This window comes from Dermacentor albipictus, chromosome 4 (genome assembly GCF_038994185.2).
Source record: "Dermacentor albipictus isolate Rhodes 1998 colony chromosome 4, USDA_Dalb.pri_finalv2, whole genome shotgun sequence".
NCBI classification, from domain to species: domain Eukaryota; kingdom Metazoa; phylum Arthropoda; class Arachnida; order Ixodida; family Ixodidae; genus Dermacentor; species Dermacentor albipictus.
This window is the reverse complement of record NC_091824.1, coordinates 60,335,544-60,355,190: the sequence shown is the minus strand read 5'-3', so window position 1 is coordinate 60,355,190 and position 19,647 is coordinate 60,335,544. Positions and strand designations below refer to the sequence as shown.

Here is a 19,647-nt window from a genome sequence, read left to right as displayed (position 1 = left end):
TTGCTCAGTGGATGTGGTGTTGGGCTGCTGAGCACGAGGTCGCGGGATCGAATCCTGGCCACGGCGGCCGCATTTCGGTGGGGGCGAAATGCGAAAACACCAGTGTACTTAGATTTAGGTGCACGTTAAAGAACCCCAAGTGGCCCAGATCTCCGGAGTCCTCCACTACGGCGTGCCTCATAATCAGGAAGTGGTTTTGGCACGTAAAACCCCATAATTTAATTTAATTTTTAACCTTTCAAACTGTCACTAATGACCTTGGAAGTCAACCAACGCACGTGTAAACATGGTAACACTTCTTGCTCATTTAGTACACATGTATTTAATGCCATTTGCAGGTCCTGTTTTATGAATTTGCCTGTTTTTATTCAAGCAACCATTCACACAAAGTTCCAGGGTAACTATAGGAGTACCACCATTCTAAATCGCGGTGCCGCCTCATGAATCTGAGAACTCGGCATAAATAAGAGACCTACTTTCTTTTTCGCACAAGAACTGTCATAAAAGGGAATGAAAAGGAAAAAAAATAAATGGTAGCGAGTTGCAGAATCAAAAAGGAAATAATTAATGGCTGCGATTACGCACACGCACGCACACACACATGCACATGCACACAGAACGCAGGCCCGCACGTATGCTCGCACGCGCATACTTGCGGAGACAAGATATATTCAGGCACTTGGTATCGCTACCAGCAGATGGCGCCACCTCCCTTGGTGAACAGATACTAGCGGATGCAGCACGGTGTATAACGGTTTCCCTTGATCATTAAGAGACAGCAATCTTTATCTGTTACACATATGGATGCAGAGGTAACGTATACATACAGGGGAATAAGAAATGGGTGACCTGAACTGACGGCCAGTGCAATATGTAAAATAGATCTTCATTAATCACTTCTGTTCCGACAGCTGCTACAGGATGTGTTGCCAAGATAGATAGTAATCGGGGTGGTCGAAGGATGAAATTTTCGCGTTCACTCGAGTTGGAAGGTTAGAAAAATGCGGCTATGTAATGTCGAATCAAATTTATTATCGAGCCAATCACGTTGTAGTGCTTCTCAAAAGTACAAAAAAAAGGGGAAAAAATGTGAAGCAAAATTGATACGCGTCCTTTATAACGCGGCATTATTTGGAGCAGGAAATAATTTTAGCGAGAATTAAGGAAACAGACGCAAGCTGCCAGAGGTTCCTGTTTACGCCTGAGAGGTTCAACTGGCTACTTGTAAACGAGAACAAACAGAACAATACTTTTTTTGCCATTGTTTCTTATGGCTCGATTTTGAAGAGGACTTAAAGCTAAGGAGGTTGCGGATCAAGGCAGAAAATGAACAGTTCGTTGAAAGTATAGTGTTTAGCTGAGAGATACATAAATCAATTAACGTGATCCTTGCAATACCTGCTACTAAATATTTGATTTCAGCAACAACTTTCATTAACGGGTCTATCGGAAAACGCTGCTGATAAGCTTGTAAAATAAACTAAAGAAGAAAAGAAAAGCCCTCAAGGAAAGCCCACTATCTTCAGTTAGGGCGTCTTTCAGCGCAGCACGCGAGTGAGCATAGTGTGCGAGGCTTGGAGTGTTTGATCTTATCCTACGAAGCTGCTGCGCATTCTTCCTGAGCAGGAACACAGCCAGCTCGTTATCAGAAGTATTTTTGTCACAACCTAGGAATTGAACATCGATATGATATCGTACATTTTTCTAAGTGTAAAGCCTTCGACCTCGAGAAGAATACTTACTACCAGCGCGAGAGACGGCCTCAGTAATGTCGCAAGGGGAGTGGTTGCATAATTTATTCTCTGCAGTCGTGAAATTCAAATAAGGTAATGTTTCTCCTCAAATCGTCATCGCGCGCTCAAGATTAAAGCGCAACAAAACCGCCAAAGCACTCATTCGCACAGTCTGCGCGTTTTTTTTTTTTTTTTCAGAGCACCGATTGTCTTGGTTATCGTTTATCGTATTCGTTAATTTCTATTTTAGTATTTATGAATCTTGCTTTGATGGCGCTGAAATTAGCTGCACTGCTGAATACTGCTCCCTGAACCCATTTATTCATTGGAACGCCCTTAAATTGTAACGTTTATCGCTAATAAATTATATACTAGTGATGTTCAAGTTCTGTTATCCTATCACATTCTTGACTGCATGGGACTTGACAAGTGTATTCTAGTATTACATTATAAAACCATGATATGAATATGAGGCACGCCGTAGTGGGGAACTCATTTTGATCACACGTCTTTTTAACGTGCGTCTAAATGCAACTGCACGAGCGTAATAGCACGCACGCACGCACGCACGCACGCACGCACACACGCACACACGCACACACACACACACACACACACACACACACACACACGCACACGCGCACACGCACACGCACACACACACACACACACACACACACACACACACACACACACACACACACACACAAAACCCGCCAAATATGCACGTGACTTTACTCTCTCTGAGCGCTGCGTCATCACAGTGTTGAGTAACAGTATGCGCTTTAAAAATAATAGAAGACCGCAGCCGTCATGCTCAACTTTTCACCGATACTGCAAACTCATTTTGCGTTACCTAAGTTTCCACGCCCAACTGTTGCGTTCAATCAGTCGTTATGCTGTGGCTCATGAGGTCGCATTTTCAATTCTTGCCCACTTGAGGCGCATTGCAATGTTGGCAGAATGCAAAGCAACTCGTGCACTGATATCTACGTGCACGTTAGCGAACCGCGGATGGCGACTAACTTGTGCATTGCCCATGCGTGACTTTCAGGCGGTAAGGGCGTTCCCGTTCGCTCACACGCAAGCCGGTTTCTTGGCATTGTTTTGTTCTGCAGTAATTACACAATTCTTTAATCACTAAATTCACTATTTCTTTTACCTCTATATTTCTTAGCAGCCGCTTTCGAACCCATTTTCTTACACCCCAGTGCAGGGTAGCAAAGAGGGAACTCTGATTTGGTTAACCACGCATCGTTCTCTCTCTCTCTCTTATCAATTGTTAAGCGCCATAAATAAATTTTATTCATTTGTTTAATAAAAATACTTTCAGAGCCCAAAGACACTACAGAAAGAAGTGGGGAAAAATGGCAGTACGTGCAGTTAACAATAAAGTATTACAAGGCATCTTGTAAAGCCATCTTGAGCTCGTGGTCATCGGTTATGGTTGCGATTGTGGAAGGAAGGTGGTCCCATGCGACGCTTGTTCTAGGAACAAAAGAGTCATTACACAATTTTGTGCGACAAGACGGTGGATCCACCTTGAGGCGATGATCGGTCCTCGAAGATATATAATGAGGGGGATGAAAGAGGACGTCGTTCATATCGTTGTTATAATAACCGAGTTTGTGAAAAAGATTAAGGCGCGATGACTTTCGACGCAACGAAAGGTCAGGCAAGTTTAGGTTTTTCTTCACAGAAGTAACACTGGAATGAAGCGAATAATTCGATAAGATCGGACGTGCTGCGCGATTCCGAATGTCTTCAAAATTTGAGTGAAAGTGCTCTGAATAGGATCCCATGTGGCGCATGTGTACTGTAATTCAGAACGTACCAAGGTTTTGTGAAGTGTTAAGTTCAGGGACGATGGGGCATCAAAAAAATTTCGACGCAGAGAACCAAGCTTGTGATTCGCATTGCTGGTTACATATTCGAAAGATTAGAAGAAATGTGAACACCAAGGTATTCATAACTGACAATAGATGGTAACAGAATGTTATTAAGGGAGTAAGTACGAGGACAACGAGTAATGGTGCGGTGAGAAACTCGCATGCTTCTACATTTAGTTGCATTAAGTGTCATGAGCCATACACTGCAACAACCAAGTACCCTATCTAGATCGCGTTGCAGATGAAGATAATCGGCATGGTTAGTAGTTCTCTGGTAACTACATAGTCATCTGCAAACAGTCGGATAGTTGAGGAAGAAAGGCAAGTAGGAAGATCATTAATATAAACAAAGCAAAGCAGCGGGCCCAAAAGGGACCCCTGCGGGACATCAGATGTTACGACATAATTAGGTGAACGAAAGTCATTAGATGTCACATACTGACTACGGTTAAAGGGAAATTCCTTAATCCATGCAAGTATACTGGCGTCTACGTTAGGTTGATTAACCTTGAAGATAAGTAGATCGCGTGAGACAGGGTCGACTGCTTTAGCAAAATCGAAACATCTGCAAGGAGTATCAGTCATGATCCACGTCAATGAATGAGTCGCTGGTAAAACATAGCAATTGCGTTTCCCAAGAGACTGCTTTACGGAATCCAAACTGATAAACGTTGAAAAATGAATTTGACTCAAGGAATTCAATGAGGTGTGAGCATATGTTCTAGGGTTTTTACTGGAATGGATGTTAATGATATGGGACGGTAATTATTGGGGCAATGTGCATCACCAGATTTATGCACAGGGACCACCTTCCCTATCTTCCAATCTGAGGGCTGTGTAGACATCTGTAATGAGTGTTCGGAAAGCTTTGACATTAACTGTACTTAAGAAAAGGTTGGTGCCTATATGTGGCACTGGCTACTCATTATCTGTGAAATTGTACGTATAATCATAATCATACAATGACCATTCATTATGACGCTTTCCATTCCATTCCATACAATGACGCTTCCATTATGACCATAAATGGTCATAATGGAAGCGACACTTCGTGAAAAAAGGAGGACAACAAATAAAGAAAGAGAAAGGAATGCAGAGACATTCGCGCACCGCAAAGTCACGTTCACAAATTACGAACGTTAGCACAATATAGATATTAACACAGCGTATGTGTTCACACAGTGTCATTGCTAACAAAATAGAAGTGCTCTTTGGCAGTTGCAAATGACATTACTTCTTTCACACGCACCGCGAATAGAGGTTGGAGTGTCAGAGACAACCCCCGCAATCTCGCTTACTTCTCCTTACTTTCTCGCTCTTTTCTTTTTTGTCCTCTGCCCTCTCTCCCACTTCCTTCTCACCACAAGGCTTCTCTATCCGCCCTGCAGCGTATGAGATGTCTCTGCAAGTTCACACCGAACACTTCTTTTCGCACAAGTCCGCTTCGCGAAACGGCCACGGCTGCAACCGGGATCGCAGCCGCGAACGCCCGCCCGAAAGCCACGCCATGCGTTATCCTTCGTCGACCAACTTCAGCGCTGCGCTACGTGCCCGTTGCAAGCGGTGGCGGAGGTAAAACGACTCGGAGTGACCCGGTACAAATGGAGCGTGCTGACCCGAAGCACTGTTCTACGGCGGCGGCGGCGGAGGCATACGGTGTGCATTGCGAATGGACCCACAAACTCGATCCGCGCGGTTGCATCTCTCGGGCGCGGACAGCGCCAGTGCACTACGCGAACAACCTGAGTTCTACGAGCGGCGCGGCTGTTTCTGGCAGCGGCACTTTGTTTTTTGCGCCCCCCCCCCCTCCTCTCACTACGTCGATCCCTGCGTCGAACGCTCGCTTTAGCCACGCGGTGCAAGTGCGGCGCACTTTCGCGAGAATATTGCCGGGCGCTTAGCCGCACTACCTGCTGTACGTATATGTATGGTGTCGTTCGAAAAACATCGCCTCGAGGCATGGACGTCAAGTAAGTTTGGCGACAGCGCGCTTAACACCGTCCGTGGCGGCCGTGCCGCCAGAGCAGAAAAGGCCTGTGTACGTTGGGAAGCCGAACTACCAGGAAACAGGTGTCGTGAAAGTTTCGCCGCGTGGCTCCGACGCGGTGAGGCAAAGCAGGCGATAAACTTTGCATCGAGTTTGCGTCGCGTTCGTTATAGATTTAGACGCTGTGGCGCCTTAGCCAGAGGACACCGGGAATTACTAACATCTCAGCGCGTGCAGCCATGGCATGCATAACGACACCACAGGAAGTAGAGCGTAGAGCCATCAGAATCGAAACGGCAGAGGAGCGATTTTTGCTAAGGTGGCTTTGATGATTCTTTCGCTATTAAATTATAGTGATTTTTCTTTTGCCACACACGCCGCTCCTTAGACGTCTCTATGACAGGACACGTACATAAATCTCATCGCACAAAGTTCTTTCTCCTCCAACACCCTTTAACAAATCTCCGCAAGGAGCATCCTACCCCTTTTTTTCTTCTCTGTTCCCTTTCTTTTTTTCCCCCAGCAGTCTGGTCGCTACTTACACTGTAACTTCAGGCATGGGCTCCCCAATTCGCTTTCCCTTCCCAGAACCTTAAGACCCAGCAGAAAGACGCTGCACGAGGCGAGCTATAGCAGAACAGGCGCTAAATACGCGGTTTCAACTCCAAGCTCGCAACTCGCGCGAGTCTAGAGCTTCGCATGGGCCGTGCAAGCGGGTGTGGGAGCGCATCTGCTTAACTTGCAAATTGCGTTTGCGCGATTTAAGCTCCCCCGCTAAATCCCCGCTCGCGAGCTTAATAGGTGCGGCGCCGACGTCCAAACGCGATGGCTGAGAGGAACAGGAGGGAGAGATCGTGCGGGGTCGTGCAGTGAAGCCCCCATGCTGCGTTCGCTACGCATTATTTTCTCTGCAAGCAAAGAAAAGCTACCACTGATCTCTGCACTCAGTTGCGGCGTGGTTCACACTCTCACGTTTCTCTCAGCGAAAGAACAGTGCGTCACAGCGTGAAGCGAGAGAGGCTCAGTGCATGGCGCTGCACACCTTTATCGCGAAGGACGAGTGGAGGTGCTCGAATGTCCATCTTCCGTAAGGCTTTGTCCTGTTAGTTCACTTAGTACTTTTTTTTCTTCTATGAGCGTCTTCTCTTCAACATCAGGCAGGCATTGTGCCGTATCTGGTGGCAGTTTCCAACTAGTTTACGATCTCCTTTCTGTGACTGTTTTATGTGCGCAAACCTAATAATATTACTATTACGAATAAAATTATTGTTCTACAAATACGTGGCATACACGGGAGCATATTTCGGCTAATTTTATTAGCTGAAATCTTTGCAGTGGGCACGTTAGTTCGGTGCACTTGTACGTAAGGTCGCCCACGGTCCTAGCGTGATTTCAGGAGCTTTCTACGCGCCGTTGCTCGTGTAGGCATTTGTCGTTCCGTTGCTGCATGTAATTAAGCAGCTGCTGTCCCTGTTAGAATTTTTCTTAATGACGCGAGCGAACACAATATCGCTTGCCTTCCCAATTTCGCTATTTCCAGAAAGCTGTACAGAAAGCTGAACTGTCTGGTGTGAGCCTAAGCAAGTAAGGAATGTTAACGATAAAAGTCGAGACAACAGGATACTCGTATGCAATCACGCAATTTAGTTCGACTATATTCAGTTCTGAGCTCCGTATATGGGGCACATATTCTGCTAACTCGGGGACTTCTTAGACGCGTCAGTTCAAACTTACACGAACTTACACTTACTCAGTCAACAGTGCCTCTGTAATTGTGATTCCAACTAAGTGACTACCCGAGAGAGAGAGAGAGACACAGGCCACGCCTGGCAGCGGCATCGACCGCCGTCCAAACACAACAACCTCACTTTGCTGTGTCTAAACATCTCATCAGCATTTAGTTGTCGTTTGGTTCAATAACTGTTAAGAAAGAAAAAGGAAGTGTCCGTAGCCTTGCATTTTCTTGAAGCATACAGGCGCCGTATGAAGCTTGCAAAACCTAAAATAGCACGTCTTTCATCATGCACACGAAACCTTGCTGTAACGCGGACGCGTATTTCCCTTTCACCAAGTCGTGCTGACATCTCTCGTGAACCTTTACTAATTTAAGCTCACGGGCTCCCCTACTGCATAAGTGTTCTACTGAATAGGTGATCAGAATTATTTTTTTAATGACGCGACTGCTGTTCATGACGCTACTGGTGCGCTAATCAAGAATCTTCAGCTGGAGTCTAGGTGAAGGCCTGCCTAAGCTGAAGTTGAAGGATGTTAACAGTTCTGATAAAACATCATTTGTAATGGTTTGAATGTCAAAGCAATATAGGCATAGCTATCTGCTTTATTCCGCCCATGTAAGCTTGCTTACGTTACCTTGCGGAATGTACAGCCTCGTCCGCACCTCGAAAAAAAAAGAATGATTATTAGTATTTAAGCGTTCGTAGAAGATTAAATTTTCCATCGAAGCTTGGAATTGAGTCTTTTATTCATATATAAGGGCATTGCGCATCATCTCGACCAGTTTTTGGCATAAAGTATGAGATGCGTTGAAGGTATGTTCAAGTGAATACTAATGAGGAACCCGCCTAAATGTGGACGGCCCTGTACATTGCGGGTACTGTATATGCGTGAGGCGTCACGTACAACATCATTTATGACATGTGCCGCACATGCTTTATCCATGAATGTTCCATGTCCACCGTTCACGTATATGTATTCACGAATAGTGAAAGATGTTGGCACGTATAAGAACGGCCTTAAGAGGAAGTAAAGGCAAATCCTCCTGAACTCTGTACGCTAGCTGAGTCAGCTGCTTCTGTAGAAAGCTCATCGCATTTACGTAAGAGCACTCTCTTTTCACACCTTCCGCTTATTCCCGTCTACTCAGCCACCTTGGAGTGACATATATAACCAAAGCGAGTGTACTATAATGGTCAAGCACACCGGTAATGCGCAGCTGTGTATGTAGAAGAACGAGCAGCCTAGAAGAACGAGAACGAGAAGAAGAACGAGCATGTAGTATGTAGATGTAGAAGTATGTAGAAGTACGCAGTATGTAGAAGAACGAGCAGCCTACAGCATTGAATGATGTGTGAAGTGCTAGCGGGTAGATAGTTTGTAACGTCTTTTAAACATTCGTTATACGATGTTGGGCCCTCTGTACATTATCTAAACAAACTTGTCCGCCATTCCGAGTGGGAACTGATGAACTTGACAGCCGTGCACACACACAGTCCAGGCTTTCTTTCTTAGAGCAATTAGGCTATTGCCGTCGTGTCATAGTCAACAAGGGTTTCAAGGAATCTCTACGCCGAAAAAAAATGTAATTTCGCTCATGCACAAACAACAAAAATTAATAGATAAGAAACAGAAACGTGATTTCTGCGAAACGGTGTCGTTTCTAACATTCCTTCGTCGCCACGCTTTTTTAGGTATTTTATACCGAACGGAATTTCATCTCCCCCTTAAGTAGCGTATTCGTTTCCTGCCTCTAACAAGCGCGCGGGCACAGCGAGGAATTCGGTTTCCACGACGCCACATACGCGCACGCTCACAGCAAGCACCATGCACAACATCTCTGACGCCGCCGCCGGCAAACACTGAGCACCCGACTCATCAGCTCCCCACGGTTCCGTAGAAAGCACGCTCGACGGTCCGCTTTCGATTCCAGGCAAAGGGCGAAGACCTCCGCGGCAAAGTCGTCCAGCGGTCGCACAGAGGCGCGCGCGGGGCCAGAAACCACAACACCGCTAGCTTCAGTAATGGCGGGGCCGCCCTGAGCACCGACTCCTACACGCTTCAAAAGCACGCCGGTGCGCGCAGTGCAAGCAGAAATGGTTTGCACGTGGCCGCTGGTTGGTGCGCGCCGCCGCCGCGGAGCCACTGGTTTGCGCCTCTCGAATTCATCATCCACCGAAGATCGGGGGAAAAGGCCAAATGAGTCGTTCCGAATGTCACCACGAAACCCCGCCAAGTGAGAGCGATGGGCTTCGAAGAAAAGAAAGCGAAGCGGAAGGGGGGGGGGGAGGTATGTTTGTGCGCCGAAGCCGCAGGAACAAAGCCGCAGGGTGGCTTCACTCGGTGTTAGCGCCTCGCGGCAGTCCCGGCACGGAGTTGCAGCTTCATCGCCCAAGAACCCGCGCACGGCGCGGCGAGCTACCGTGTCGATACAGCGCGCACTCTCGCTCGAACCACGCATGTAGTAAGTAGTAAGGTCGATGCCGCTGCCAGGCGTGGGTTCTCTCGCTCTCTCTCTTTCTCTGGTGGAACAGTGGGTGACAACCCCTCCTTCAATGACCCCGGTCATTAACTTAATGGGGTTTCGGGTAAAGGCCGACATGGGTCGCCCGAAGCACACGCCGCTGAAGGAAAAAGAACCTTCCGCGTGCCAACCGCCGCTACGTCGCTTGCTCGACGCCTTGTGTAAACGCGCCTCGCGCGTTCGGCGCCGCGCCTTTCGGGAGAGAAGAGGGAGAGCATGGTGGAGAGGGGGGTTTGACTGCTTTACCGACGCTCGGAGAGCACGGGTATTTTGGTCGGTGCAGAAGAGACCCAGCGACGACGGAACCCGCGGTTACCGTGGTCTCTATACACGCGTGTGCCAGCCCCGCTGTGCTTCCGGTGAACGGGAGGATCTCCACGCAGTATGGATAGGTTTAGTCCGAACGTATGCGCACATATCAGCGGTGGTGCCGTTTTACCGAATACCGGAACAGAATTGCAAACTGCAGCGCCGGTCATCATATCTTGATGAGACTGCTTATAGCCAGTCTCCATATATATATATATATATATATATATATATATATATATATATATATATATATATATATATATATATATATATATATATATATATATATATATACTAACAACGTTCATATTTGTCCTTGTTGGTAGTGGCTTGGAAAAATAAAAAAAGTAGCTGCAGAGAAACTACGTCGGCGGAAGAAACGTTGTGCTACCGGGCAGTCTCAAGTGATGCCGCTAATCGTTAACGATTTCAGTAATTAACTCTGCAATCGTAAATAACCGCTTGAGAGGCACGCGTGCTAAGTGAATTCTCGAAGTGAATGACGTAGGATGTTTACTCCACATGGTACATTATTTGCGCCAAGGCATGCTTTGCTGCAGTTACTAGCATGTATACGGGGAGAGGGGGGGTGGGGGTAGGGGGCGTGTAATGCTGAATTACAGGAGTGTCAAGGTCTCGTGTGGGATGAAGTGGTGAAATGAACTCGAATTAAAGCTGAATATATCGATATAGCAGCAAAGGTACAGCACGCTTAGACATGCCTAGATGTAGTACAAGACATATCTGCTTACAGATATGTCTTACAGTTAGCACCCTTTTTAAACCATTTAACCTTTTAAAGCTGTACACGGTCCCTGTGTAAATATTAGACCACGCATGTGCAAAGTGGCATCTAGCGCACTCTGTCAGGGTGCGCGCTCTAATTGTAAGCATATTTAGATTTCACCACTGCAGACTCCGTTAAGTTGCTCAAAGCATACACCCCACAGAAGCAACACGTAGAAACAGCTTTCCAAATTTGGGCAGCAGAACCAACGGCTCAAGTGCAGCATGGGTAGAGGAGGTTGCGCAGACTTTCCGGGCCCGAGAAGCATTATGAGGCCGGGTTTCTCCGGAAAGCAGCCGCTGGCAATCAACTCATCGACCGTATTAGAAAACAGCCACTTAACCCGCGCCCGCTGCTGTTTGTTGGGCGCGCCTGGTAATGCCAAGGAATCGCCCGTTTTGCCTACCCGCTCGCCCGTCGTTCGTCTCGTGTATAGGGGAGAAGACTTCCCGCGGCAGCGCTGTAGCCGGCCCTTGCGCACACCGCCGCTTTGCTGTAACGCTTGCAGTACTTGAACGCAGGCGTTGCCGGGATCCCCGAGGTGCTAACCAGCGGGAAGGATAGAGGTGGTAGAGGAGCGTCGGGACGGTGTGGGGGGGGGGGGGGGAACAAGGGACAAGGAGGTGGGCGGGCTGGGGGAGAAGCGCCGATGGAACCGCACGCATCGAACGCTGCCTCAGGTGTCAGCGGCGGCCCGCAGGCTCCCGATGGCGCGCCACGCTTTGCTCCTCGCCTATTACGCGCGCCGAGCGGAGCGGTTCGGCCGTAAAGAGAACGTCGTCCCGTCGCCAATTGATGAGCGAAGCGCCCGGCGCGCTCGCAGCCGCCACCGCTGCGGGCGTCCGAAGGGCGCTAAAGTCGCGGCTTGCGGCTGACACCTTAAATAACGCGCGACTATCGCGCGCCCGCGCTGGCGCTGGCAGCGCGGCGGGTGGCGTTGCGGCGTCGTCCGCGTTGTCGTGCGCCGCGCGCGCGCTTGACGTCTATCGTTCTTGCTGGCGCGCGAGCTCGGCGCTTGACGCGCGACCGCTGCCGCCGTCGTCGACGGTGTTTATATCTTCCGCCGGCTTGCACAGCGTAAAGACGCGGTGCGCAGGCAGCCGCCGCTACCATCCCTTCGCATCGCGGCTGCCCGCCCCTGGGTGCCCCGACACCCCTCCTCCTCCCACCGCTCCGCAACCTCGCAGTTTCTTGCGGTCGACCCACGGCTGTCGGGACGAGGCAGACCTTATACACGTGGCCGCATGGGAGAAACAGCGGGCGAGCTCTAAAATTAGGAAGACCGGCTTTCTGCACTGGCGTCACACGCCGCGCGCGTTGTCTTCTTCTCTTCTCTGCCATCGGCTTCGCCTGTCGCACATTTTGAGGCGCGGGTGGAAGGGACGCTCTACATCCGCCTCGCGAGCAGCCGACTTTGAAGGGGCCGAGGAAAGGAAGGGGAGGCCTTCGTCTTCTTTCACCAGACGCCGGTGACATGCGCATGCGCACTTTCTTTTTCTTCCCTCTCCTCCAGCCTCCTGCGCGCTTCCTCTCCGTTTCGACATGTGTTTGTTACTCCCGTTTAGACGCCGCCGTTACGTCGCCCGCCGCCGCCTTCTGCCGAGCGCCGTGGCCCTTTTCTTCGTCTCCCAGAGAACAGGGCCTCCACCTCGCCTACGTCTACTCTTTGTTCTTTCGGTCCCTGTCGTTGCCTGTCGAGAGAGAAGTCCGATTTGTTACTGGCAGCCGCATGCCTGCTTGCTTGCCTGCATCGCTCGCAGGTCCCGCGGGAAAGCCCGCTGTGCTTAAAGGGAATCATTTGTTGCCGCTCGTGTTTGAGAGGGGGTGCGGGGGACTAATCATGTCGTGCCAGTGGAAAGACAAGGCACGCGCTCTCCGAGCCGGTGGCACCCTCACTCCTGGGTTCTCTGCGTGCCCGTTCGGGCACGTCTCACAAACAAATCACGGAGAAATGACTCTTCGCGACGCCGTTATTTATATTCGCGTGCCTGTGTTTCTTCGGGCGCCTTCACCCGCCAGAAAAGAAAGAAAGGCCTTCCTTCACTGGCGCGGCGGTTTGCTTTTAGCAAAAGAACCCTGCCCGCGATGGGTGTCAGAAATCGAGGCGGCGCTAAGATGCGGCGACGTATGCTACGCCGGCCCGCACGATTAACGCGAGTCCTGGGTGCAGTTAATAGCGTGACGGGCCGTTTTAAGGTGAGCGGCGCGCGGACAGCTTGCGAGGACGACGCGTTAAACTGACAAACGACGCGTGCCAGAACCGCTACGTGCTGTTGCTGCTTTGCCCGTGAGAAGCATGGCGTGCTGCGGATGTTTCTGTCGGGCGCTTTGCGAGTGCGCGTTAGATGATGACGTGACGCGCGTGTCGGTGACGTAATTTGTGGGTGCAGTGCGGGTAAAATGTGCGTGCGTGTGCGTGTGTTTAATATAAAGAGGCGGGTACTGACCATTTCTAGGAACCCCTGTCTTCTGCATGAGATCGTTATTCCTCGACTTCGCAGACGCAAACCCTGCAAAGAGGAGCGACATGCACCGGTTTGTTTTCTCAGTCGTTCTCCCCAGCTGCGTGCGACATGAATATATATAGTACGATAGTGCGTGCATCAAGCCCCCGTCAAAAGAACGTGCACCGCGCGTCACATCGCTGCATGGTAGCGTGCGTGATCAACTGTAGCTAACTTTACTTTACCAGGCAACACTACAGTGCGCGGCTGGAAAGACAGACGGCATGTGGTGAAGCTGTGAAGCACATCTAGGTCAGAATTCTCTGTAGTTTAAGTGACACTTATTTGAAAATATGAGTGCACGACTAACAGCATGAATCAAAATTTATATGAAACTTCATGACGTGATGAGATCGACCTTTCATAGTGAGCACAAGGCCTGAATATGCCGTCTACAGTATGGAGACTTCTTTTGGATTTAGTAGTGAGGGTGTTTCTCTTGCCCATATTCCGTGGCCAAAGCGAACAGAAGATATGAAGCCATATTATCACCGATTGTGCGGAAACACTTAAAATTTGAAATGCAAATGAAAACACTGCTGACTGCAAAAGCTTTCAATGAGGAAACAGGCAGCATAGAAAGACGGTAAAAGCCTCGTCCTTGCGCATGTGGTGCCCATGGAACATTAAAGGAACACACATGAACAAGAATATGTATGAGCATTACAACCTGCCAAGGACGAGGGTTGCTAAACCGTACATTTTCAAAATGAGCGCTGAATTATTGCTGATGTATGGCGTAATAATCACGTCAAACTAAGAAACACGCGCATAAGCACATGCGCAGAGCACCAGCTCTCCCAATCGTTAATATTGGTAATTAATTATTGCGTCGGGGCGGGTTGATGAGTAATGCCACTTCACGCTGTTTTGACGAATTTGCCTCCATCTCACCGTCTGTGGTATTCTTTGGAAGTTCCTTCTTTTTGGCATTGTCACAGGGACCACCCCTCTGCCACTGAGCAGTTTGTTTCGTTCAAGGCGGTTCCTTTTGCTAATTATCAGTTGGTTTTGCAGTTTTTCATTTCCTCTAATCTCTTCCGCTTGCTCTTTTTTTCTTTTTTAAAGACCACGCCGACCGCTCTTCTTGAGCAATCCCCAAAACTGGGTATATGCATCGTGCCCTACAGAGAAATCTGACCGAATCATTTCAGGAAACGTTTAACAACGTTACCAAAATCTGTACTGGAGTCAAGCGCCGTTGTATAGAACCTGATGTCAGGAGAGCATAAGGTTTACTTATGAGTGAGAAATAATGGCAAGGTCAACAAATAACGGACTGCACGTTAAAGTATCTAAATTTCTAACCAAGATCCGGGCATAAATACGCAATTGCGCTGCAATGAGATTATTTGAACATGTTCTTTGATCCGCCTAGTAAACGACAGTTGGTTATCACCTCATTTGCTACTCACGAGTTCCTCCAGCACGATTAGGCGCAGCGCCTGTTCGCTGTTCGATTAAAAAAAAAAAAAGAGGTGTGCCATTTGGACGTCCGGTCTCTTTCTCGTTGAAGTCAGCTTAATGGCCGACAGATCCATAGGTCCATCACAGCAACATAATCTCAAAATTTATAAATATTTCATAAATTTGAGGGCTTGTCCCCAGTTCGTTCTCAGTGCTTAGTGAGTCGATTGCAATGTGAACCGACGAAGCAAACTGTTACACCGCCAAAATTTACGTAAGGCGAGCGAAATCCCCGCTTGCTTTCGTTCATACGTATAGAACATGTGGCGTATGTCAGACTACTGCCCAAAATTTCGGCAGCAGGGATGATATACAAATTCAAAGCACACTTCTGCATTTACTAGGTCTTCCTGAATTTATTTAGCTCTATTACTGAGCATTCTGCGTTCACATAAGCACCATCGCTGCGTCCTTTTCTTTTCTAAACGTGGATACAAATTCCTACGTCTTCTGTATAACAGAGGTTCTGTACCTTAAATAATGATAACGGCCGCAGAAGCTTGAATGTTTTGTTAAGCCTGACGGTTCAATCGGCGTCATATAAGTTTACAATATCAGTATGAGCCACGCTGTATACACGCTGTAACGTGACAACCGGCGCCATACTTAGTTATGATTTGCGCTGGTAACATGTTTACTCCGATTGACGTCGAGACCACATACACACCTGACGACGAATATTCGTACCATCCAAACACAACGGATATCACCAAAGCTGTGGGTAAATAGGACCAGTTACCCATATAAAACGTGAAAATACGCGCAAGTTACCATGGTTGTAGGTTACTCTCGGGTTCGCTGTGCAGTTTGGCCAGTACTGCACATACCACGCTATATATATTTTTTTCTGACAATCTTTTTCGTTACCGCCAGGGATAAACGAGAAACAAGCTGTGCCTGAATGCGTGTGGAGTACATCATGACGGAAGGGGTCGCGGAACGACAGTGTCGCAAGCCGCGAGTATCTATTGCGTCAAAGTCACTTTTCCGGCGTTTTATTATTTTCGCCTGTATAGCGACGAGAAGGGACGCCGTATAGCGTCGGCGCGCACCCTCCCAGAATAAACGTGGCTCGCCAGCGCCTGCCCGCAGTGTGCCAAGTTTGTTTTGAGAGATGTGCCGGTGCGGCGTGTGATCCACCTGCAGCGCCGTTTCATGTTTGCCGCGTGTCCTTCCTCTTCTTCCTCCTATTTTCTTTTTAATTCCTGCTGCCCCGCTCCCTTAGCCTGTCAAGCGCACGACAGAGCACAGGTAGGAGCGGTGCGCGTTTACAATGCCCGCTCCTTGTCTGCAGGGGGGAACCCTTTGGCGCTTTCCCCGGCGCCCAGAGAGGGGAGAGGTACAGGGGGAAGTCGAGGTCCGACTCCGCCGGCGCCGCTGTACCTCCTTGCAAGGCTTGACGGCGGGCGGACGAATTGTATGCGTGGTCAACCGAAAGCTAAGCCTCGGGAACTATAGATCAGCTGTCCGTGGAGTCTTCGAATTAAACTGTTACTTCGTTCCTTCTATAGCTCGCGCAAGAAACGTGCAAAGTATAGTAGCACAGCTGTTACAGGGATGCAAACGCGAGCTTCGTTTTTTAAAGTGAGGCTTTATTTGCCTACTTTCTCGGGTATGGCGGGGCTGCCTGGCTGTTGGGTCGGCCAAAAAAGAGTTTAACAGGCTCTTGTCAGGACGTATGAAACTAACAGAGATCAGCGATTGACGACAGTGATGTGACAAGGTATGTGAAAACAGAGAGTCCTCCTTCCTTGGTAACAGAGCAGAACCCGCGGGGCGGCCATACGTAGAAAACCCTTATTCTTAGTCGAAAGTGTTTACGTCCCGATTCGTGCAGCTTCAGAGAAAGTAGCGCTTTCACGCAATGAAGGGTTCCCAATCGAGGTGACCATTTCTCTTACTTTTTTCGTCTTTCAATTCTGGTGTGTCTTGGCTCATTTCTCTTATTGTTCTCTCCGTATCTCTCAGTGGGCAGTCTACAACATTTTGCGAACAAGATGTGTCGAATCTGACTGTAACCCGCCGTGGTGGCTTAGTGGCTGTGGTGTTGGGCTGCTGAGCACAAGGCCGCGGTATTGAATCCGGGCCACGGCGACAGCATTTCGATGGGTGTTAAATGCGAAAAGACCCGTGTATTCAGATTTAGGTGCACGTTAAAGAACCCCAGGTGGTGTGAATTTCCGTAGTCCCCCACTACGGCGTGCCTCATAAGCAGGTCGTGTGTTTGGAACGTAAAACCGCATAATTTAATTTCTTTTAATCTGACAGTATCAATGTCTTGGGTAGCAGAACGGCGCAATTGCGGTCCCAAGAACACGTTATTGTGTCGACTGAGCTTGAGACAAGCTATCCAGCAAACGCCACCATGACTAGCAGAGTCGCTGGTTAATACGGTCAAAGTTAGTCTGCGTATGTATGTATAAAGTTAGAGACGAAATCCTATGAGTCATGCATGGTCGCCCAAAACTTGCCAATTCAAGGCTGCCAGTTACGGCAGCGAAGATATGCTACAACCATTCGCTGACCAGTGGTCCCCGAACTTTCACTTCAGAATGCACACAAATGCTCAAGTTTATAAGCTTGGGTCAACAATTCAAGTCACGTCAATGATCACATAAATGAAAGTACAGGCATAATAAACAACAGAGATCATGAACAAGCGCATACGATTTCAGTGCTGCAATTATTCGTCTTCTCTCATCTTATAGGCTGCTTGTTGGCGCTGGACTCACTTCCGAAGGTACGCGTTCCGTAACAACTACTCGCATTGTTTTTGCAGCCGTCCACGGCAAGCACGCAGCATCCGCGACGCGGCATCGCAAGGGCGGAGATGACGTTCCCCGAGCCCATCTCCAGCGCTCTCATATATAAATAACTCGACGCTTCATTCTTCAGCCGTGTGGGCTCCGAGGCAAGAATGCGACTCTGAGGACGCTCGCAGGCGCCTAGGACCGGGCGACGCTGTCAGCTCGGGAGATTTACGGTGATTCGGCCGCATGTATGCGTCACAGTCATGCGCGACGCTTTTCATCACCTGTATGCATCGTTGCAGTAACCTTCGTTGCAACATGCAGCGCTTCGGCTTCCTAAACTTCCGGGTCGACGTACAAGGCGAAAACAAACAAACATTAGGCATCAAAGTTTGCAGAGCACGTTATCGTTGCCTGACGTTTGCGAGAGCGAATGCGTGTGCACCGTGGTGGCGTGTTAAGTGACGTGTGAGAAGTCTTTTTTTTTTTTCTTTGAGATAAAGCCGCGCTCAACTGCGGTCGAAAATATTCTGGAGGAAAACGAGGAAGCAGAGTAAGGCAAGAAGCAAGCAGACGGTATTTCTACCGGCTGAGTGACAGTGCTTTTCTCTCGTTAACAGTAAGGGTGAGTGGGAGGCAGACCTGCGCAGGTGGCGAGCGCGCTTAGGGCAGAGGAAGAAAGCAAACAACGCACAAAGGGAATCATTTGCCCTTTCTAAGGCAGGCTAGCAGTGGTTGGATATTTATTTATTTATTTATTTATTTATTTATTTATTTATTTATTTACTCTTTGGTCGTTAACCCTTTACTGCATCTTGTTCAATTTACGCAACATTCCGATAAACGGCGTTAAAAACAGAAGCAAAGGTCGTTTGGAGTTGCCTGCACACGTTGCATTTCCGCAACATTCGCCTAAAAAACGCGCCGCCTTGTGCTGCCATCTGTGGTCATCCTTCGCATCTTCTACCAAAACAAATGTGGCGGAGGCTGCGCGCGCCCGCGAGCAGTGAGTGATACGGGTAAGTTCTGCATATTGCATATGTATGTCTCCATGAGACAAAGCGCAAAAAAAAAAAATTCTTACACTCAGCTCCACGTCCTCCTGATTCTGTAGAGTAAAAAAAAAAAAAAAAAACTTCGTTACCTCGGAATAGTTCGTTCCTGGCGACGGAACGTTGCTGTGTTGCGCAAATGCAACAATGTGTAAGTGGTTTACTTGCTTCGGCAAAGTGAAATGGCTCCCAAACGCTTTAATGGCCGAGCAATTCCTCCTGATAGTGCAGGCAGCGGCCTTTGCAGGAGTGACGACAAGCGCGAGTGTAAGCATGTTTCTATTCAACATGTGTGAAAGTTTTCTGGTCGAATTTCATTTTTCATTTTTCAAAAGGATGCGGCGCATCCGCACGCTGCCGTGTCGCGTCGTCAAGGGCACAGCCTTACGTCTGTGCTTCTATATTCTATATTCTATATTCTATTCTATTCTATTCTATTCTATTCTATATTCCAGGAATATTCTATATTCCAGGACCGACCTGCCTACCTTGGCCTTGAAGCAAGCAACTCTGGATTGTTTGCAGACTTTCTACTTTGATCGAATGCACATATATACGGATGGCTCTTCCACTCAGAACAGCTCCACCAGTGCAGTGGTTATACCATCACGATCACTAAGCATCCAATACAAGATTTCTCATTTGACAACATCGACTGGTTCGGAGCTTGTTGCCCTCCGAGGTGCCGTTGATTATATTAATAGCCAACCGGCTAATCGGTGGGCTATATTCTGCGATTCCAAGGCGGCCTTACAATGTCTTCTGGCATCTCTTCGTCGCGGGTCATGTGAACAACTCGTGTCGGAGATACGAGAAATGCACCATCTCATGATCGCGAAAGGACACGACGTCGTGTTTCAGTGGCTGCCTGGTCATTGCGGTATCTCCGGCAACGACCTCGCTGACGA

At 48.5% G+C, this 19,647-nt stretch overlaps 1 protein-coding gene across 3 annotated transcripts in view; it reads right to left on the bottom strand.

Annotated features, from left to right (window-relative positions):
- Window positions 1-19,647, bottom strand: part of pb (homeobox proposcipedia) — a 263,759-nt gene that overhangs the window by 36,884 nt on the left and 207,228 nt on the right. The window contains exon 2 of one of the 3 annotated variants that reach the window (XM_070537018.1): window positions 13,414-13,476. The exons of the other annotated variants lie outside the window; for them this stretch is intronic. Coding sequence (XP_070393119.1) covers window positions 13,414-13,476 — 63 coding nt within the window. The remainder of the gene's footprint in view (window positions 1-13,413; window positions 13,477-19,647) is intronic. 3 annotated transcript variants of the gene reach the window in all.